The sequence below is a fragment of the Gopherus flavomarginatus genome, chromosome 4, assembly GCF_025201925.1.
Source record: "Gopherus flavomarginatus isolate rGopFla2 chromosome 4, rGopFla2.mat.asm, whole genome shotgun sequence".
Taxonomy (NCBI): domain Eukaryota; kingdom Metazoa; phylum Chordata; order Testudines; family Testudinidae; genus Gopherus; species Gopherus flavomarginatus.
Window position 1 is genome coordinate 154557987 of NC_066620.1, and position 23742 is coordinate 154581728.

General features: G+C 41.3%; 1 protein-coding gene across 2 annotated transcripts in view; it reads right to left on the reverse strand.

Annotated features, from left to right (window-relative positions):
- The window catches only part of BCKDHB (branched chain keto acid dehydrogenase E1 subunit beta), a 277474-nt gene that overhangs the window by 136525 nt on the left and 117207 nt on the right, over positions 1 to 23742 (reverse strand). For both annotated transcript variants that reach the window (XM_050950169.1, XM_050950168.1), the window contains one exon: positions 22818 to 22928. In XM_050950169.1, coding sequence (XP_050806126.1) covers positions 22818 to 22928 — 111 coding nt within the window. The remainder of the gene's footprint in view (positions 1 to 22817; positions 22929 to 23742) is intronic.

Below are 23742 nucleotides of genomic sequence, written 5' to 3' on the forward strand. Positions count from 1 at the left end.
TGTTCCAGCTTGCATTTAGCTGTGACACTTGGGCTATGTCTACCTAGGGATAAAACACCTGCGGTTGGACCAGGTCAGCTGATTCAGTCTTGCGGGGTTTGGGCTCCTGGGCTGAAAAATGCTGTGTAGACATTTGGGTTGAGGTTGAAACCCAAGCTCAGGGACCCTGCGAGGGTGGAAGGTCCCAGAGCTCAGGCTTCAGCCCAAACATCTACACAGCAATTTTTAATCTCGCAACCAAGCTCCGTGAGACTGTCGGCAGACCCAGGCCAGCCATGGCCATGCCACGTGGCTTTTATCCCCATGTACATGTGTCATAAACAGATAGCTAAGGGTTAATGTCTCTTTCACCTGAAGCACCTGACCAGAGGACCAATCAGGAAACCGGATTTTTTCAACTTTGGGTGGAGGGATTTGAGTGTCTGAGTCTTTTGTCTGCCTGCCTGCTTTCTCTGAGCTTTGGAGAAGTAGTTCTACTTTCTAGTCTTCTGTTTCTAAGTGTAAGGACAAAGAGATCAGATAGTAAGTTCTATGGTTTCTTTTCTTTGGTATTTGCATGAATATAAGTGCTGGAGTGCTTTGATTTGTATTCTTTTGGAATAAGGCTGTTTATTCAATATTCTTTTAAGCAATTGACCCTGTGTTGTATCATCTTAATACAGAGAGAACATTTGTACTTATTTTTCTTTCTTTTTATATAAAGCTTTCTTTTAAGACCTGTGGGAGTTTTTCTTTACTTCAGGGAAATTGAGTCTGTACTCACCAGGGAATTGGTGGGAGGAAGGAATCGGGGAGATCTGTGTGTTGGATTGCTAGCCTGATTTTTTGCATTCCCTCTGGGGAAATAGGAAAGTACTTTTTGTTTCCAGGATTGGGAACAGAGAGGGAGATTCACTCTGTTTGGGTTCACAGAGCTTGTGTCTGTGTATCTCTCCAGGAGCACCTGGAGGGGGGAAGGGAAAAAGGATTATTTCCCTTTGTTGTGAGACTCAAGGGATTTGGGTCTTGGGGTCCCCAGGGAAGGTTTTTCAGGGGGACCAGAGTGCCCCAAAACACTCTAATTTTTTGGGTGGTGGCAGCAAGTACCAGGTCCAAGCTGGTAACTAAGCTTGGATGTTTTCATGCTAACCCCCATATCTTGGACGCTAAGGTCCAAATCTGGGACTAAGGTTATTACAACATGTACTCCCAGAATACATTTCCCAGACCCAAAGACAAGCTCTATGTAAGCTCGAAAGCTAGGCTCTCTCATCAACAGAATTTGGTCCAATAAAACATATTACCTCACCCACCTTGTCTCAGACGTCATATCAGAAACGAGAGTTTGGTTTATAACATCCTACCAGCTTCTCCTACTACTCCACTATAGAAAATGTGAATGAAGTAAATGCTCTTGTAACTTCTAATTTGCAGAATCAACGCATGAATGTTAGACAATAAAGAAATAAAACATATCCATCCCTTTTCCACTAGCCATTATATAACTTTCAAATAGACCCACAATATTTTAAAACTTGGCATTCCACAGAAAGAAACAAAATAGACAAAACCCACAAAATTCTTTAGGAAGTAGAGGTATCACTGAGACCACAATCTCCCTGATTTTAATTCCTGTGACTGGTGGCACAGCAGCAATTGCAGGGAAAATCCTGCTTAGCCCCTGCAGCCCATGGAATGAGCATGCCCAGTACTAGTCTTTACTAACTATGTGCAAACTGATTTTTCAAAGGGTTTAAAATTTGGATTCTGGGACATATGATCCTTGTGGCCATAGGTTCTTGGATTTTTGAGGCACATCCAAAAAATGTTCAGGCCAGCTCTGCACAGAAGAATAATATTTGAAATATATCAACCTGCCAGAAACTACTGAATCTCTATGAAGAAATAAATATAATGGAACCTAGAGAGGGAAACTCAACAAAGCTGTTGTCTACCCATGGTTGTCAAGGCAACATGAGTCTTTGAGTTCCAGCAAACAACAACATTCCAGAAGAGCTCTCTGCTCACAATACATAATAATGCATGTCATTTATTACTTGCATATCATTTACAGCTGTGGGCTCTTCATAAACTGTGTGTTCATGATTGGGGGTGCAAACTCTTTTAGAGCCTGGAGGTCTTCAGTAACTGCTTTGGATTGGCAAAGATCAATAATCTCTTGAATACTTGAATTACTGCTACAACCAGTCTCCTCTGTAAAAAAATTGAAAATTAATCCCCAATATGTTCAGCTGCATTGAACTAGCTGTTCCGTCTGGTTATTATGGGGGTTGGTGAGATGGAAAGACTTTTCCCTCTTTCCATTAGAGACATGTGCAACTGGGCTTCTCTGGCAGGACAGGCAGTGAAAGCACATTTTACAGCCACAATCAATTCATTTACTTTCAAAAGTATCTTCCTCCACAGATCATCCACAAGATTAAGCAAACATGCAAGGCATGTAAGGCGTACAGTATTTAAAAACAAAGATTTCAAACCTCAATCCCAAACTTTCCCCATGTATGTGGCATTATCAGTAACAAATGCAGTAATGCAATCAAATGGCATTGCGCATTTTTCAACAGCGTCCCCTGATTGCATTGCTGTTTTAAAATTGACTGCTTCCAAGACTTCACAGTGTAACAAAAAAAATCCAACTTATCTTCACCTGCATCTGAAGTGCCTGCATTATCGCTACTTGTTGGAACAGGGACAGCAAGAATGTTAACACATACCTATGTTCGGAAGTGGTAGTTTCATCTGCCACAATGCTAATTCCTTAACAGGACTGCAACTTTTCCTTTAATTCTTCAATACGACAGTCAGACACTTTGGGAAAATAAAACTTTCTAAGCTGATTTGAACTTGGTAGATCTGCTGTTGTTCTCCTAGTCTTACTTCAAATTAATCACTTTTAAAAGATGGGTGACTTATGTGTGAAATTCCACAAAGGCCACATGTAACATCCTTAGTTATTGTTGCTCAGGGCTGTCATTAGACATGCTGGGGCCCAGGGCAGGAACAAGGAATGGGCCCCCGTGAAGGTTCCTGCACTAGTCTCTGGGGAAGGAGCAAGCACTTGGTAGGAAGGTGTTGATGTTGACTGACCTACAGACTGAGTGGCCTGCTGCAATGAGTCAGGGAGAGGAGGTAGCGCTCCCTCTCTGAGCCCCACCGCACCTAAGGGGGCTGACAGCCAAAGTTGAAAAAGCCACAGAGATCTCTTAAAGTTATGTGACCAAATCATATCCTTAATCATGAGAAAGATATTTAGTGTTACAAAGATATTGTAAAGTAATCCACATCCTGGTTTTACTGAGACAGTCCCAGTTTTTACATAAAATGTTACAGTGTGCCATGGACTTATCTTCACCCCTGAAATGTCCTGGCTTTTCATTTTCATCAATCAAAACTTTTTTTTAATGTGTATTCAACATATATTGCTCTTCTGAGTAGAATTTCCTCTGTATACTAGAACAAACAGTCCAGTGAAAGATGTGTTCAGTATGCCAAATAGTGTTTGGAGTGAAAAGTCAAATTAGTACTGATGTTATCAAAGCTGTTCTCTTGTTCAACACGAATAGTCACAAGGCGTAAATTTTTAACAGGGAGAGTAATTAACCATTGTAACAATTTACCAAGGGTCGTGGTGGGTTCTCCATCACTGACAATTTTTAAATGAAGATTGGATATTTTTCTAAAAGATATACTTACTCTAGGAAATATTTTGAGGGAAGTTCTATGGCTGGTGTTATACAGGTGGTGATTACATTGGTCCCTTCCAGCCTTGGAATCTATGGCCTTGTTCAGTATTTCAAGATAAACTTATTCAAAACAGTGTTCCTAGGGAAAAAAATCCTCCACTCAAGAAAGAGGTGTGTCTGTTGATTCAGCAGCTGATGTGACATCAGCATCCTTTTTTTTTTAAGAGACCTGTCTTCTGTATTATTATATTGTGACCCACAAAAAAGTGTCTCTATTTTTTATTTTGAAAAATATGGTCACTTGATTTATTGGGTATTGTATTTGAGAGAAACTACCTTGTGAGGAGGCCTCTGCTCTGTATGTTTTATATGGCAATACACCACGGAAGAGGTTACTGTTCATGTGGATGTTAGTTTCCAGTGACAATGGAGTCACACATTTATACTGTTCATGGGGAGCTATGCAAATTAACACTATCTGCTGCCATAAAGCCTAATATTGCATCTTGTGCAATATACAAATATTATTCAGAGACTGGTCCCTGAATAGTGTACTGTTTGTTTTTTAAAATGTTATGTTCTAAGTGCATATATGCTTCATTGAAAGTTTGGGCAGCTCTGCCACAGGATATTCCTATTGCAGTGACAGAGAGATGAGCAATATTAATTTACATTACATGTAACTTATTCTTCAGCTATTTAAATCTTTTCCATTATAGTTTCTCCATCATGGATTTCATGCCAACCTTTTAAAAGGGTAAAAAAGGAAACATGACATGTACAGTACAACTCAAACAACCTCATAATCTCATTTATGTAAAACCTCTCTCACTCCACCTTGCCCCATGTCATCTATCCCTATATCCCACAGGTGCGCACAGCACAAATGGAAAGACAAGCTCCCTGATGGAAGAGTAAACAACCTAAATGTCGGATGTGAGCTGTGGGGATAATGAATAGTAGGAAACAGATGAAATGAGGAAGGAAGAAATATCTTCAAAATCATGCAGTTACTAGTACTATTTGTCTACATGTCCTGGTGGTTAAATTACCAGAGTTTTAAAAATATTTTATACTGGTTAATATTAAAAATTTTTTTAGACATGTTATAAGAGATTTATCTGAATGAACTATTTTAGTTAGAGAGCACAGTAGCCTGGCACAACTTAACAGGAAAGTATTCCAAGTGTTGGAGCAGCTAGAAAGAAGGTAGAGGAACAGAATGTCAAGGCTGGCATCATTGGTAGAGCGAAAGCAGCAGAGAACAATGTAGAAGACTGGGCCTGAGAGGTAAGATTAACATTTGGATTGTGATCTTGCAACTTCCTGCAAGTTGTTGAGAGCCTCCAAGACCTGTTGACTTAAATGTAGAAGTTGGTCCCTTAGATTTCAAGCTACTTGGGGCAGGGATTGTTCCCTTAGTCTCTCTGTACAGTATCATCGAGACCTATGTTACTCCATGCAAGTGTTCTGAAGAGTATTTATAACATGGAGACACTGACTTGTGCCTTATACACACACTTTACACTGACCCAAGGAAATGATCATTTTAAGATGTTAGGATGTAAAATGCCACCTGTCAACCAGGTGGCTACCGTGGCTTAGCTAAAATGGCACCTGACAAATGACCATCAGTGCATTTCCATTGCGTTTGTGAACTCGTAACTTATGACCCTCTGCAGAGAATTTTTAAAACTTTACATAATTATTCAATTAGAAATAATGTCATTATGTAGGAACCATGATTCTCAATCATTTTGCTTTGTATTGAGTTTGCAATGTAATATGTCAATGTATCTTTTTATTTATATTTTAAGTATTCTAGATATGAGACAATGCCTGGGCAATATTAAAAATATAAAATCAGGTAAATCTGTGGTTTGGCAAAAATACTTACACTAACCTATCATTATGCAATGATTACAAGATTAAGTAGTTTGTCCTGTAACTGAGACAAAAAAAATAATATGTGGCAATAATGTGGCAAAACACATTCAGAAGTCTTTTTTTTTTTTACTGTATGCCCAATTCTCAATTTAGCATGAAAGTAACATTTGTCCTTTTTCCCATTATGTGTAATTGCATACCCAGCAAAAGGGTAATTTTCATTGTCTTTAGTATTCTAATTATCTGCTTCTGTTTTACTGCAAGTAAAATGTTCACCAATGTGCATCTTACTCATTAACTCTTGTAAAGACAAAGATACTCTTCTGCAAGATATAGTGCTAAGTATTATCATACATAAATGTTCTTCATTGGTAATAAAACAAAGTATCATGGCAATAAGATAAATGTTATGTTCACGGGAAGTACTAATTAGTCTTGGATTTGCTAACAGCTCTTAAGAGGCTTCAATGTTTCTATGTTCTATGTAACACAATCATCAACAGTTCAGATTGTCCTCACAGTAGGCTCATCAATACTTATTGTTAAATTAAGAAAAAACACATTAAACTAAGAAAATGCATAACGCCATTAAACAATTATCCAACATAACACAATTTCAATACTATGAATATACAATGTAATTATCATGAGAAATATAACTAAAATATTTTTAAACTAGTCTACATCACTTGGATCACAGTCATAAAGGTTAACAGCCTTTTTACATGAGCAAGGTCAGCATCCCCTGACTCCAGGGATTACTGTTAAACTGGAGTCATGACTAATAAGGAAAGTACTAACATTTAAATAAAGTATCAGAGGGGAAGCCGTGTTAGTCTGGTTCTGTAAAAGCAGCAAAGAGTCCTGTGGCACTTTATAGACTAAGACTTATTGGAGCATCCGATGAAGTGGGTATTCACCCACGAAAGCTCATGCTTCAATACGTCTGTTAGTCTATACAGTGCTACAGGACTCTTTGCTGCATTTAAATGTGTCGTTTGACTATGTAACTACTATTATAGGGAAAGAGTACAAACATCTACAGATATCTCAAGAATGGAAATGCCATGTAGAGAGAGTAATTTATTACAAATTAAGCCAACTTATTCCATCCAAAATAACAGGATGGAATTAGGACATAGAAAGTATAGGTTGAATATCAAGGAAAAGCTTCCTGAGTTTTTCCCACAAGACCCTCTTCCCCTCACATAACGCCCTCCTAAGCTGGTCCATCAGTCTCCTCATTCTCCAGAGACCCAGGTAAGTATTGGGACCTCTTTCTTTTAGATGCTGTCTAATCACAAAAAAAAAGTGAAAATTTTTTGAAGAAAAATTTTCAACCAGTTGTAGTGAAAATGAAAAAAAGAAAAGCCAAAACACACATTCAGGTATCTTTCTATAAAAATAGATTTTGACTCTAGCCTGGCACTATCATGAAATGTTATGAAAGTGCTGCTCAGCTTGCTGTTTATTGATACATTATAGTTACAAAAACACTTTTATTGATCTGGAAGATCAATCTCTTTTCCCACTAATCCACAGACTACATTACCTGTGTTACAGGAATTATGTACTCATACTGCTCTCTGTATCCAGGCATACATCTTCCTTATACACAACTTGTCAACAGATCCATGAAAGACTAGACCTGCAAATTTGAATGTTAAAAACTCCTATGGAATTTCCATTGGGGGAAGAGGATAACTTAGGCACACATGTACAAAACTGATCTTCGTTTAAACCCCTCAATCATTTAAAAAGTTTTTCCTAAAGCAGCCAGAAGTGTATTAATGGGCTGCAAGGTTTCAACTCAAAGCCTTTTTGCATTTCTATAACTCAAGTAGTAATCTGAATCAGAAAAACTTCAATATTCCACACTCCTGACTCAAAAGTGGCAGACTACTTTTAAAAAGTAGCTCCAGAGCACTGTCCTTGTAAGCCAAGTATCAGCCTGGAGCGTACTTTTTATTAGACCAAAAATAGGAGTTTACAATGGAAACAGTGACAAACTTAACTCTAATAGCACAAGTGGTACAACTATGTCATTTCATAAGTATAGGCATTGATTTACTGCAAAACCTTAGAAGCAGTGTGAAATGGCAGAGAACAATAGCTTCTGGCCAAGACATATGTAATTCTGATCCTGAGATACCTGCACTGCAGTTACAGGGTTCAATACTAGGAGGGTGCCTTTGGTGGGTGCAATGAGAGAGCACAGTCATGGGTGCTGAGCTTGACATTCCATTTGTCACAATCCAATAAAGTGAAGTAAGCTGAGGGGAGTGGGAACTGCAAGTTGATGGGCCAGCAAAAGCACAATGGCCATTGGATGTCATAAGCACTGAACAGCTGCCTGTGAGCAATATCATACCCTTAGAATACTTAGACACATTTTGGTATCAGTGGCTGGCCCTCTGGGCTACCCTTGCTCTCCAGGTCTTCAAAGTGCAGCTCTGGAGCACACTTGAGAAAACCACTACCACACCCAAGTGGCGTGGGCAAATGAAAATCCTTTCCATGGAGTTTTCCTTTATAGGATTTCATTTGGGCAGTGCGCTTTGGACACTGCATTTCTGTCTCCCACCTCTCTTGCTTTCCCTCCTGCTCAAGGGCGCTCATTTTAGTGCAGTGTTCACTCACACTGTTAAGCACTCATATAGCTGACATTTGTGGGCGCAGGATTGAGCCCTCTCCAGAAGTCTCTCTACACAAATGTATAGCAAATTACAAGTGCCCAATGCTAGCATTTGGTTGTCCCCACTTTTCAGCAATACTTAGTGGACAGAAGAATCACGCCCATAGTTTCATACTGAAGAGCACAATCAACCTCTGAACTATTTTGTTCCTCTTTGCATTAATAGAGGAGGTTAAAAACAAAAATCACAATTATCTCAACCTTTTGGTTCCAGAGCCACATTAACCACACAAGAGATCAATTACTGGAAGTGGACCACATCCACCCTGACTGAATTGGCCTTGTTATCACTGGTTCTCCACTTGTAAGGTAACTCCCTCCTCTTCATGTATCAGTATATCTATGCCTATATTCATAATTTTCACTCCATGCATCTGAAGAAGTGGGTTTTTCTTACCCACAAAAGCTTATGCTCAAATAAATCTGTTCGTCTTTAAGGTGCCACCGGACTCCTTGTTTTTGTGGATACAGACTAACACGGCTTTCCCTCTGATACTACTAACCAACAAATCCAAAAGGCCTCAGCTTAGTTTACTATGGTTTTGGTACAGCCAAATCATGAAGAGAGAACGATAAGGAACACTAAGGATGTTCTCAGCACTTTTTTGACCAATGCTATAAGCAGCCTAGAGACAGCAAGGATTTTAAAAAATAACACCTTTAGAAATGACGTGCAATCAATTATGTAAGAACACAACTCTTCACGGTTATGTATTGCATAACTATACTATCCAAGAAGCACATTTGAAAATGCTAAATGATCTCACCTTTTCTCAATGACCAAAGTTCACCTGAACATTCTCAACCTCACTGCATGCCCAAAGCTTGCAGTTTTAACTACTGTGCCTGTGGTGGTGCTGGGGAGAATTGGGTGCCCACAATTAGACACACTGAGATGATTCAATCCTTGTCTGGATTTAACAATCTACTAAAACAGATACTTCAGTACAAAGACCATCTTATATAGGGTCTAATCCAAAGACCAGTGAAGTAAACTGGGAGTTGTTCCATTGGCTTGAATGGTTTTTGGATTAAGCTCATATTACTCAAAATTCTGGGACAGAGAAAATCCACCCAATCTAATCGCTAGTGCTTGCAAGCATCCCTGGCTAGGATAATGTAGAAGGAAAACATGTGCTTCCTGAAGTCATGCTGTCTGGGAAAATAAACAGTATTTTAAATGGTTTTGTGATTTATAAAGAAGTAACAAATATTTAATCTAAAATACATACACTAAAAAATCAGCTTTTGAATACCTTCTACCACAAAACAGCTTTCTGCTAATTTATTGATAAAGTAGAATTGCTACTGAATAACTGAACAGTATCTTCATTTCTTCGAAGAGTCATATTACATTAAAATAAAAGCATCATACTAATAGTGCAAAGAAACCATCTTAAAACCTAACTACAAAATCAGTAAATAAAAAGAAAAACAAAAAATATATTCTCTTTATGGGGGAAAAATTATGATTTGAAGACAATTTCCTATGTCATAGAACAATAAACATTATAAAAATTATCAGGTTTGACACTAAAGTTTTCTAAATATACACAAACTCTGATACAAAGTTTAGAAGATATATATCACTCCAAGCTTTCATTAGATTTGTCAGATTTGTGTAGAAAAACTGCAATTTCAGTTCTTTAAATATTGCTCACAAAGATTAAACCGTAACATTAAATTTACAAACAACTAAGAGATGGGCTTCAAATCTGGGTAATATGCTTTCTAAACAAAACATATGTTTGTAAGTATTTGCTGTAACAAGCAACTCATAGGATAAAATGAGTTACAGCTTAATTAATCAAGTAAAAGTATTTCTCATACCATCAATATTTATAACATTTTTATCTTACCTTTTTGCTATTCTCAGACTGAATAATGAGTAATCTTTGATCAGAAACAAACATCCTGATTATTATTAAGTATTATTTGTATTACTGTAACACTTATTAATGAACCAGATCAACACCAACTTTAGAATCAAGGGATAGTTTTCTTCACTGCATACAAACAAGAGATAAACCATTTATCTCATGACAAACCTTTCTAATTCTTAAGATTAGTAAAACATTACATAAAAAGGCAGCAGTGATGCAAATTCTCTGCTTTTATTCTGTCAGAGAGTCAACAGCACATTCTACAAACTAAATGCTTGATTTGCCACCGTCAGAGAGGGATTTGCCCTGAGCAGTGCAGTGAGTGCACATTTAGCCTCCCACAGGATAGCTTTCAGTTATGGCTGGGATTCCACAAGAGCTCTGGTGATGCAGGCTGTCCGGGAATACACTGACAACCCCTTCCAGGTAAACGTTCCATCACAAGTGCTTTAGGGCCGAGATGACAACATATTTCAGAGCTAAATCTAGCCCTGAAACCCAAAAAAAATTAAAGCAATGGGATTAGACAGCAACTTTAAAATTATTATTTAGCATAATTTCACACTCCGAGTTCCTCACAAGACAGTAGACAGCAAGTGGAAAGTCAAATCAAACCAGTTGTTTAACTTGGTTTAAGAGAGGCCTCCAGTGGCCGCTGTGAAGTACAACTTTGTGAAACTAGAAAATTGTTGATGCTGTATTTTTAAAACACCGATACAAAGTTCCCAACTAGAAGCAACATTTCAAAATGTAGATTAACTAGTCAGCCATTACAAAGGAAAATTCTTGACATGTTGCTGCTTGTCTCCAATGTACTAACAGTTTTAATCCACTTTTTCCCACCCCTCATCATAAGCTTTAGTTATGTCAAGTAACTCCTAGAGTTTGATATTTCTTATTTAACAAATCTTGCTTAAATTACTTAATTTTAAATAGCTAAATTGAAAATTGGTCCTAATGCTACTTTTAATGATTAAATAGAAATAATTATTAACACAAAGTCCGTACCTGTACATTCTGAATTTAAATGGTGTGTCAGAAGTATACCTGTAGCCCATGCAGACAAAAAAATTAAAGTGTCTCATTCACACAGTAAAAAAAGGTTACCTACCTCCTATAACTATTTCAACTAGTATTGCTCATGTCTATTCCAATAGGTGTGTGTGCGCACACCATATGCACCTCTATTCTTCCCTAAGCCACATGCCAGTAACAGAGCGCAAATGCTCCATTCCCAGGACATCAGGCATGCCCCAGCCTTCTACATTGAATGCACAAAGCCCTTTCATAAGTCACCACAGCTCTTTATTATAATCGCAGAGAATGAAGGGGCTTCCCATATCGTCCCAGCGCATGTCATCATGGATCACGTCCTGCATCAGAACGTGCTATGACCTAGCTAAGATTCCAACCCCGCCATTGACAGCACACTCCACAAGAGCGCAGACTTTGTCTGCTGCATTTCTTGCACAGGTCCCTATCCAGGACATATGCAAGGCAGCAACATGGTCTTCCATCCACACCTTCCCGTCGCACTACGCCATCACCCAACAAGCGAGGGATGATGCAACTTTTGGCAGGGCAGTCCTGAATTCAGCAACCAGGTGAACTCCAACCCCTCCTCCAGGGAAACTGCTTGGGAGTCACCTCCTGGAATGCATATGAGCAATCACTCGAAGAAGAAAACATGGTTACCTACCTCTTGTAACTGCTGTTCTTCGAGATGTGTTGCTCATGTCCATTCCAAATCCTACCCACCTCCCCTCTGTCAGAGTATTCTGGCAAGAAGGAACTGAGCAGGCACCATGTTGGCAGAGACCTATATACACTGCTATGAAGGTGCCACTCCAGGGGTCTCCATAGCCGACTCAACAGGTACCGCTAGGGGAAAAGCTTTCTGGCAATCATGCATGCAGCGCATGAGCAATCACTCGAAGAAGAACTTAGGTAGCCCAAGTGGAGGGTTTCCTACTTCCCAGCAGAATTTCCCTAACTGAATCCGAATACTGGAGCTCTAGTGAGTTCAACCATGGAGTTTTCATGCTGTGAAGTGGGGGGACTCCAGGTTGGATTGTTGTAGACGGCCATGGTCCTGTGTGATTAGGGCCAGGCATATTGGAGGGGCTACTGGTCTGTCCACTGATAGGTTCAACAGCATAGTGAACCAGTGCTGGCAGGGCCATGCTGGCTCTATGAGGATCAAGGAAGCCCTGTCCCGGCGTGCATCGAGATAGACTTTGTGTATGAGGGGGAAAGGTGGGAACACGTATAGCAGGTGATTCGTCCATGAAAGGTAAAAAGCATCTGCGATGGAGCCGGGGCTGTGGTTCAGAAAGGAGCAGAACTGCTGGCACTTCCTGTTGCTCAATGTCACGAACAGATCTATGTGGGGAAAGCCCCACCGGTAGAAAATCAAGAGCACAATGTCCATCCTGAGGGACTATTTGTGACTGTGGAACGAATGGTTGAGGCGATCGGCTAGCTCGTTTTGTGCTCCGGGAAGATGCGACTCCTCTAGGTGTATCTAGTGAGCGATGGAAAAGTCCCACAGCCAGAGGGATTCCTGGCACAGGAAAGAGGAGTGAGCACCACCCTGTTTGTTCATATAGAACATCACTGTGGTGTGGATGCTGATGGACAACACACATGCCCTGAAGGTGGGCCTGGAACACTTGGCATGCCAAACAAACCACCCTCAAATCCCTTACATTGATGTGTAGCAATAGTTCTGCCTGGGACCATAGACCTTGGGTTCTGATATTGCCCAGGTGCACTCCTCAACCCAGCGCCGAAGTGTCCATGACCAGCGATAGCATAGGTTGAGATTTAGCAAAGAATACTCCCGCACAGACCACTTGTGACTGTAGCCACCAGCGGAGAGACTCGAGAATGTAACTATTCTGACCAGTGGGTCCCTGCTGGGCCTGTAAACCTGCACCAACCATGCCTGGAGGGGCGGAGGAAGCAATCTAGCATGCTAGATCACGTATGTGCCAGCTGCCATAGGCACCAACCATGCCTGGAAGGGCGGAGGAAGCAATCTAGCATGCTAGACCACGTATGTGCCAGCTGCCATAGGCCCCAGCAGTTTCATGCAATTTCTGGTGGTTATTGTGGGGAATCAGCAGAGGTTCTCGATGATGTCCCTGATGGCTTGGAAGCGCGGCTCGGGCAGGAACGCTCTGGCTTGCATGGAGTTCAAGAGAGCCCCTATGAATTCTATTCTCTGTGTTGGGGCTAGTGTGGATTTGTGCATGTTCAGTATGAGGCCCAGTCTGAGGAAGGTGGCCCAAGCTAGAGACACATGTTCCACAACCTGTGCTTGCGAGTTGGCCTTGATGAGACAGTCGCCCAGGTACGGGAAAACTTGTACTTGACGTTTGCGGAGGAAGGCTGCCACGACCGCCACACACATCATATATACCCGGGGGTAGGGGGGAGCCAAAAGCCCAAGCGAGAGCACCCTGAACTGGTAGTGCTGGCCACTGACCACAAAGCGAAGAAACCATCTGTAGGCGGGATAATGGAGATATGAAAGTATATATCTTTCAAGTTGAGGGCGGCATACCAGTCCCCCGAATCCAAGGAAGGAATGATGGAGGCCAGGGAGATCATGCAAAACTTCACTTTCTTTATGAATGTGTTGAGGTCTCACAGATCCAGGATAGGCTGGAGCCCACCCTTGGCCTTGGGGATGAGGAAATAGCAGAAGTAGAACCCCTTGCCCCTGAACTCCTGAGGAACCTCCTCCATTGCCCCTAGAATAAGAAGTGATTGCACCTTCTGCAGGAGAAGTTGCGTGTGAGAAGGGTCCCTGAAGAGGGACAGGGAAGGAGGATGAGAGGGAAAAAAATTGGATAGAATATCCCACATGCACCATGCTCAGAACCCAGCAATCTGACATAATCTGAGACCAAGCACAGTAGAAGTGGGACAGTCGATTCATAAATGGAGGTAAAGATCAAAGCTCGGTTCTGTTGCCCCATCCTCAGGTCCATCTTCAAAAGTTAGGCTTCAGGCTAATTGGCTGTTTGGAAGAATCCTGGCCTTGGCCTGAGGAGGACTGTGACGGGCACCTCCTATTATTACTGCCTCGTCGCCTGGACGAGTCCCACCTCAGGGGCCCAGAGTAGAAGTGGGAAGGGGGCTGAGGCTTGAATGACTATCTCTGGGGTGCAGGAGTGTGTATCCCCAAAGACTTTAGTGTCACCCATGAGCCCTTAAGACTGTGCAAGCGAGTCCTTTTTTTGGGCAAACAAGCCCGCACAGTCAAAGGGCAGGTCCTGGATAGGGTTCTGGACCTCCAGTGGTATACCCAACACCTGCAGCCACACGCTGCATCTCATTGTAATGGCAGTGGTCACAGTCCGAGTCTAACAGAGCCTGGCAGGAGGTTCTTGAGACCACTCTGCCATCCTCTAGAAGCGCAATAAACTCCTTGCGCGAGTCAGTCAGGGAGCAATTCCTGAAACTTTGCCAATCCACTCCAGGAATTGAAAGCACAGTGGCTGAATACCACTTGCTAGTTGGCAACTCAAAACTGAAGCCCCCCGGTCAAGTAGATCTTCCAGCTGAAAAGGTCCAGCTTCTTAGTGGCCCATGACTTTGGAGCAGGACCTGGCTGCCCCTGCCGCTCCTTATGATTTGCTGCATCAACCACTAGAGTCCTCGGTTGGGGGTGGGCAAATAGGTGTTCATATCCTTTCTGCGGCACAAAGTACTTCCTCTCCACCCCTTTAGCGGCAGGTAGTATTGAGACCGGGGTCTGCCAGAGGTCCTTAGTGGTGTTCTGGATAGTTCTTAACGGGGTAAGGCCACTTTAGATGGACCTTCCGGGGCAAGGATGTCCACCATTGGGTCCGACTCCTCTCTGACCTCCTCTTCCTGGAGGTTTAGGTTTAGGGCCACCCTCCTAAGAAGGTCCTGGTGCCCCCTGGTGTCTATCGCCAGGAGGGTGATGGTGGTGTCGCCACCACCTCATCCACTGAAGAGGAGGCCCGTGGGACTGGGTCTTCCTGACCTTCCAGCTCCCTAGAGGCTGGGTTACGTGTCGATCTACCCCATGACTGGAGGTGGCTCCAGTACCACCGGTGGTGCTGGTTCAGATTATGTGCCCGGGTGTAAAGGCCCAGAATCCTTGTCCCGTGTGGGGTCCTCTGGAGCCCTGGGGGTGTGGCATGACACCAACATAGCTATGGGGGGAACACGCAGTACAAATGCCACCGATGCAGTCCAGGTGCCCTGTCCCTGATAATAGGCTCAAGGAGTCCAAAAGGGACATTGTGCTGGACCCTACCCCTGGGATGGCCAGGATACTGTCAGTGCCGACGAGTCCATGATTCTGCGGTGCTGGGACCGTGAGCAGTACTGGCTGCATCGGGAGACAGAAGACTCAGCCTCTGACTCGGAAGAGTACTCTGAGCCCAACCACGGGGGGCGGAGCCCGATATTGCCAGGGACCGGTACCGGGGCGATGAACTTCGGCCGATGTCTAGAACAGTTCCAGTGTTCGCATCTGCAGGGTCAGGGACTGTAGTGTCATGGCAATAAAGTCCCACAATGCCTTGAAGGTATCTGGCATGGAGGGGAAATCGAGTTCTTCCTCCAATTCCTCCTGAGTCAGGGAGTCCATCGGTATCGGACTGAACAGACCAGGTCTTGAAGGAGAGGCTGTGGGTGTCCCGACATGCAATCCCCTAGCGGTGTCTTGATGGAGGAACGACCCATCTGCCTTCTTCCTCTGCAGCACCGGGGACTGTGAGCACTGCTGCCTGCTAGATCTGGCCTTAAGAGCCGGGAAACAGTGCTGATGTTCCTTGGAGGAGTCCTTTCTCAGTGCTGGGGCATCCCGCACCAAGGCCAGGGTGCTGTGCACCAGTGACGCTGGTGCCGTTTCTGGTACTGTCTGAGGGCGGAGGGCCAACACCATTAGGAGGAGCTTCACACGATAGTCCCACTCTCTCTTAGTTCTGGGTCTAAAGCTCCTGTAAATTGAGCACTTTTCTGTCTGATGACCTTCTCCTAAACCCATGATGACCTTCTCTTAAACCCATGTGACTGAGGCATGCCCTGGTACCTGGGGAAAAGTAGGGGGGGACACCCCCCAAACTAAGCTTAACTAACTATAAAACTACAATCTACTGTAACTACAACTCTTTGAAACTATTTACAACTAAGAAAAAGTGAAACACTAGCTAGGTACTTGCGCATGCAAGAGACTGAGCTGCTCCAATGACCATCACTGGTGGTAAGAAGAAACTGAGCAAGCAATGGGACGGCAGAGACCTATATACACCGTTATAAAGGCATCACTCCAGGGGGCTCCACAGTCGACCTAATTGGTACTGCTAGATGAAAAACCTTCTGACGATCATGCACGTGGCGCACGCACACCTGTTGGAATGCACATGAGCCATCACTCAAAGTAGAAAGCAAAGAATTCTAGAACAAGAATGTTTGCAAATGTCCAGCTTCTGTAGGGAGTAACAAACACCTGCTGCTTCTGGGCAATAATGGGTTCTCTGTACTGTACTGAAACAGGGCACTGGGTCATGGGCATGTGCAAATATACCAGTGTCTCTGTTACAACTCTTAGGCCCTTTAAAACTGGAAGCTATAGTCACAGAACACATGGCTAGGATCAAGCATGTGACCTACATCGGATGCCAGATATAAGGCTTCCTACTTCTTAGGCATGGGCAACACACAGGAGAGACCCACAGTCAGGGAAGGATCCGGGCTGGGGCTCCACATGTGTCAGGCGGATAGTTGAGGAGGGAGACCAGGGACAAGTGAAGTCTTACAGCTTGTACACACTAGACCTTACTTTGGTATAACTTATGTCGCTCAGGGGTGTGAATAAGCCACCCCCTGGTGTGGACAGTGCTTTGTCAGTGGGAGAAGCTCTCCCACCAACACAGGTACCACAGCTTGGGGAGATAAAGTAATTATTTTGACAGGCGAGCTCTCTCCCATTGGCATAGAGCAACTGCAGAAGCAGAACTACAGCGGTGCAGCTACATCAGTACAGCTGCAGCACTGTTGCAATACTAGTGTAAAGTAGCCCTTAATGTGGGTCTCTCCATAGTATCCAGGTAGGGGGCTACAAAGCCTAGAACAGAGGTTCTCAAACTGGGGGTCAGAACCCCTCAGAGGGTCGCGAGGTTATTACATGTGGGGGGTAGGGGTGTCAGCCTCCACCCCAAACCCCACTTTGCCTCCAGCATTTATAATGGTGTAAATATATAAAAAAGTGTTTTTAATGTACAAAGGGGGGTTTTGCACTCAGAGGCTTCCTGTGTGAAAGGGGTCACTAGTACAAAAGTCTGAGAATTCCTGGTCTAGAAGGAGGACATATGAGACCCTGTTTTAAGGGGAAAAAGACGACTAATCCTCCAGGGGCACAAGGGACATACTATTGGTCTCTAATAGTTTCCAGATGCTTTCATTGATGTTGATTTTGTTTTGAACTTATTTGAAAATAAAGCCAACCCTGAGGAAAAGGATTTGGACAGAATGGGACTACTTTATTCTACTTTTTCTGGCTAATGAGTTTGCCCACTGACTAACACATACTTACAAATAAAAAGTCATTTCTATTATGCAGAAAGGTCAGATCCGATGATGTGGTAAGTACCCATAACTCCCTTGCCTTCAATAAGCCTTTAGCTGTTTTGTCAGCAAAGTCAACAGGAATAGCCTACACATGTGGCAAAACTTGGCCATAAATTTTCTAACCAATTTTTTAAGTCGAAAGTAAATTACCCTTTAAACACACAGCATCAGATTCTGGACTGCATCGGAGCTGCATTTGGTAAAGGAGGGGATGCAGGACAAAAGAGCTCTACATTAGACATACATTAGAATATGGTAGTCCCCAGCATTCTAGCATGGTATATCAGAGCATATCTAGTAATAAATAACAATAATACTTGGCTCTTCTACAGCTCAGTAAATCTTAATGCAACAAATAAGATATATACTTGGAGATAGTTTACTATATTTGGATACTTGAATGTTATTCTTATGTTGGTAATTATCATACATTGTTTTTCCACCTTGTTTTAATATTCCCGGATCGGTTGTTTCATCAGATTTTTTAAAACAGCTTTATCTTTAAAGAGATTGAAGAATTAAAAATATTCAGTCTCAAGTATATATATCCTCTGAACAGCATTATTTTTCTATCAGGTTAATTAATCTATGAGGGAGGTCTCAGTCAGATATCTGATTACACTGTTGATGTCACTTACGCATCATAAATGAGTGAAATGTATAAGCAAGTCTTTACTTCTACCAATAAGTCCTTATAAACATCTAGAATTGGAAAGATGGACAATTTGCCTAATGCAGATAGTAATAGATTTTAATCTGTTTAATTTTGAACCCATTTTATCAACATTAATTTATATCCCTCTATATTTTGAATGCCAGGTCCTAAAATAATTAGGGAATAGAACAGAGCATTAATTTAAAGGTATACAAAAATGTCAGCATTCAAACAGCCTTTGAAACTTAAACACTGTATTAACTTACTGCCCTACTTGGTATAAAAAAGCCCAAATCTTTTGACATTCAGGGAATGCTGCAAGACCTACCTATTTACCCAGGCTGATGTATAGCTAATATTTGTAGGTTAACTGGGGTATTGTAGATTTAATTTTATTCCTGGCTGGTTATTTTCTGGTTTAGAGAGAGAAGCTACTGTTTGTAATATTTATCTGATTGCATTTATTGAACTAAAGTAGCCTCTATGTAGCAGCCACAACGTTGCTCCAAAGGACTGGGGGAAGTATGCCTCTCCCTTTTCCTCTTCCTCAAGCATCTACCCAGGCCAGTTACTTAAACTGTGCACATAGCCCCTATTTAGAGCATCTCATACCCAAAGCATTTTACAAACATTTACCAAGACAATATTTAGAATAAATTAGTTTCCAATTTTTCTTCAAAGCCCTGCTGACATTGTTAATTACACACAATATTGGCAGACCTTTTAAAATGTTTGGCTCCCTTCCACCAAGCGCACGCTCTCACCAGCTTAGAACTAAGCAGCAGCAATTTACATTGTTGTCTTTCTATAAAGATATTTTTTTTTAAATTATAGACAGCAAATTATTTAACCTGAAAAATGCAGAGGAATATCCAGCCCTTTGCCTTTCACAACCATAAAACATATAAATTAAAATATTGATGAGAGACTACTAACATTTGTCTTCTAATGCTACTGCAAATAAAATTTTCATTATTTCACTGCAGCTTACCAGAATTAATATTGCCCAAACTCTACTGAATTCCACAGGGTTAATTCTCCCTTAGATATTTAGTCTCATTAAATAAAACAATACTAAAATTATTTTATAACTTTTATTACATATTAAAATAGGGCCTCTGGTTCTTTTTAGTTGAACAAAATATACAGGATATTTGCAGGTATACAAAACAGAATTCACAATTTTAATAAAAGAAAATAGAAGAAAACATTTTAAAATAGTTTTCACAAGAATGGTCACGTTTGGATCCTTAGAAAAACAGGAACAATTCTAGGCACTACTGGGTATAGCGCCTACTACCACAAGTATTCACACTGACTTGCAAATGTGCATATTGTTATTTATTATTTGTATGACCGTAGCACTTAGTAGCCTGTAATGTTAATGTAGATGATATAAATGGGCCCAAAGAGTGTTCACAGGGTTTGTGGTTTGGCATAGAGAGACCTCAGCTTTCCTGGTATCATGGCAAACACACCATTAAAAATCCTTTTATTAAAGATACAGAAAAGAAGGAAAAACAATTAATGCATTGGAAATGTAAAGCATGAAGTTAGGCTGTCATTTTAACAACATCCATTGTTCTCTTTCCTTTATCTAGAAAGGGTCTTTAGGGGTGGGGGAAGAACCTTAGATGGTCTTATAGATGTAATAACTATTCTTTGGTTTATACATAAACTTTACCGTCATGGAGGCCAGGACGCAGTGCAGAGGCACGAGGCCTTAACATGCATAATCCAGGATTTTTAGTATCTGAATAGAATACACCGGACTGTTTGTGTGTTTTTTAACCCCCTATGTAAGTAAAACATGAACATACTCAGAATCAAAACCACCTCCTTCCACCGTGTCCATTCCCTAGGCAAATGGGAAAGGACACAGATAACAGGAAAAGACAATCCATTTTTCCTTAATATACTCTAGACTAGAATGTCCATAACCACAATAAAAAGCCTATTCTCCCCACAAAGTATACACAAAAAGAGAGGAAGGAGAGTGATTATCAAGACTTACTATGAATTGCAAACTTCAAGGCATAAAGATCTACCAGAAAAAAAAAAATCTATATGTTGGCTATGTTAATATAGGAGTTGAGGGAGGAAAAAAAAGAATCCAAAAACCAGGAAAAACAGAGAAGTCTGGAATAATTACATTCTGAAATAAAATCTAACTCTGAGGTTCCCATTCATTACAAATTATGGAATTTGGTTTCTTTGCTTGGCTGCAATGAACTGCCAGGCATTGCCAAGAAGAAAAAAATTAATCTCCACCAGAATCACTTTCCTACTTTCATACTGGCAAAGGCCTATACTATAATGTCACGTCCCAGCTTTTCCAACTCTGTTTTTAATTAAATTAATCACCTTTGACAAGCCTGGAAAGTCCAAGTCAAATGAGGAAATACGAAAACCTGAAGACTTCAGCGTGACACTTCCTTCTCCCCCCCTCCGCGCCAAAACCTTGAAGATTAATCTTATTGTCCCAAAAATCTAAAAATGTAACGAGAAATTGTACTTTTCCTTGTAGGAAAAGATTTTTTAACTGAGATGAAAAGTTCAAATTTCTTTATTAATTCTAAATCGACACACAAGTATACACTCTATGTAATATATTTGCCATAAGGGGCACAGTTTACTCAAGCTTCACTATATTTAATTTCCAATCATAGTAAAGCTTTAGCCTCTCTCAAAATAACATAAGCACATTTGAAATTTTCTAACTTTAACTGAATGTTTTGAATTCTCACCCCCTCTGAAGTTTTAACTTCAGCGTTCAGTGCCTCATATTTAATCCTAGCTACACTCTAGCTAACCTCGTTATCTCCAGACTGATTCTTGCCTGCATATTTATACATGCTTCCGGAAATTTCCATTACATGTGTCTGACAAAGTGAGTATTCACCCACGAAAGCTCATGCTCCAACACCTCTGTTAGTCTTTAAGGAGCCACAGCACTCTCTGTTGCTTTTTACAGATCCAGACTAACGAGGCTACCCCTCTGATACTTAGCTTCACTCAGAATACACAGAAGTACCAATCTCTTTACCAGCTACTTTCTGGCAAGTGGTCAAGTGCCATGAGTGGGGGAGTGAAGGTTACAGATATTGAGAACCTTCTTTAGGTGCCTCTTCCACTCCATCCAAGCAGAATCTGTTTTCAAAAACGCCTCCAATATGTTTGCTTATCCGTGATCCTTTTGCTGGCAACTCTATGAAGGTGAAATGGAAGCGGCACAACAAAGAAAAGTCACAACTACTGTAGAACAAAGGACACTTGAGGAACAAAGCTAAGTTACTGCAGGGCTGCCCAGAGACGGGGCCAACTGGAGCAATTTGCCCCAGGCCCCCACGAGAGTTTTTTGGGCCCCTGGAGCGGGGTCCTTCACTCACTCCAGGGGCTCCGGAAAACTCTCGTGGGGCCCAAGCCTCTGGAGCTTCTTCCATTCCAGGTCTTTGGCGGCAATTCAGCGGCGGGGAGTTCCTTCCACCCCTGGACCCGCTGCCAAAGTGCCGGGTCTTTGGCAATTCAGCAGTAGGGGCCCCCTGCCGCCAAAGACCCCAGGCCTCCTGAATCCTCTGGGCGGATCTAAGTTACTGCTGCACTTAACACGTGATATTTCAACTTCCAGTCAAGCTGTTCAGTACCTTATTCTTTTAAGGTCCCATCTGAAAGACTCCTATACCGTAAGCTATTATATTTACAATATATCTACCTTAGAAGATGACAGGCACATTCAACTGTGCCAGAATTGAACCTGTGGTCCCAGGGAATCTGATTTTCAAATCAAATGCCAGACCAGTAAACGTTCACCTCTAATGATGTGAAAAACAAAAAATGCTAAAGTGCTGCTGTGTTTAAAAAAAATCAAAACCACTTTTTTCTAGAAAACAGGCTTAACAAATCAGCCAGGTCACAAATGTCTTTACCCACCTATAATTAGATAAAACTGTCACCATGGAGTGGCAAAGAAAAATCACACACACAAAAATAATTCCCACTAAATTCCAGGGGCCTATGGTTGCCAGAAGAGGAGAGAGAGAGCCAGACACATGAGGAGAAAAGTGATTTTCAAGCATTCTGTTTACCTGCCTTGAACCTATACTGTAAAAACTCTGGAATGCTGTAAAATAAATTATAAAAATCTTTCAAAAGAACATGCTGGTACACCACTATCGGTTAGTGGTCTAAACTGTTATCCTCCCTTTAATGATAATGAGGCACATAGCTGTTCTGCACATGTTTCCTTTGTATTTACAGTGCATCTAATAATTTACAAACAAATCTTCAATTGTATATACAAAGCCCTGTCCCTATTACCCTCAGTATTAAATTATTGTAGATACTCCTGGGTACATCACCCAAAATAATGTTTTATGTATTAAGTAGCATTATATTTCTACCTTGCAAACAGCCTCTGTATCCCAAGGCAAAATGGTCTTCAGATCAATTACTTCGCAGGACACACCTAGCTTTTCCTGAGCCATGGTTGCCACCTCTCGGATAACATGCACCTAAAAATGCAAGATAATGCAGTAGTTGAGCTATCTGAAATATTTAAGGGATGCTTAAAAATTTGCTTAATTATGCACTCAGAGTTTTAATGGTTTAATATTTTATTTCATGATGATTTCTCTGAGAAAATTTAGCATGGAACAACAAGCTACTTATTGAGTACTTTAATAAATATCTAGTCCTTTGCTCTGTTTTTCTCATTTATTACTTGAATTCTGTGTTCAAAAACTAAGAAACCACTCTCAAACAATCTACAACTACCATTTAGGGAAAATACTTTTTGTTCAACAGGAATGTTTATCCAATTTCTAGCAAATATCATCCTTAGATGCATTGAATCAACCTTACCATTTTAATATACTTTGCCATCCCTAACATTTTTTGAGACCTTTGAACAGACTAACACCAAAACTACAGAGTAATATTTTTTTTAATAGTAGAATGGGGGGGTGGCAGGGAGTCACACAGACAAAAAAAAATAGTACTAGGTACTGCACATACTACAATCTACAAAAAGAAACATGTAATAGATTATCAGGTGTATGTCTCTTGCTTTTAAAGTGTCATCACAGGAAAAGATTAGAAAGGATAAAAAACTGCCAAAATTAACAACACTGTCTCATTCATAACAAGAATACAATGGTACTTTACTAGCAAGATATGAAATCTGCACGCTCATCAGTTAAAGCAGTATAGAATCTCAGTGCAACTTTGATCAATGTCAAATTTTATCATAATATAACTATAATCAGCAAATATGAAAAAAGGCAAGTATCACTCCTCCAGCAGGAGAATTACACTGAACAGGAATGC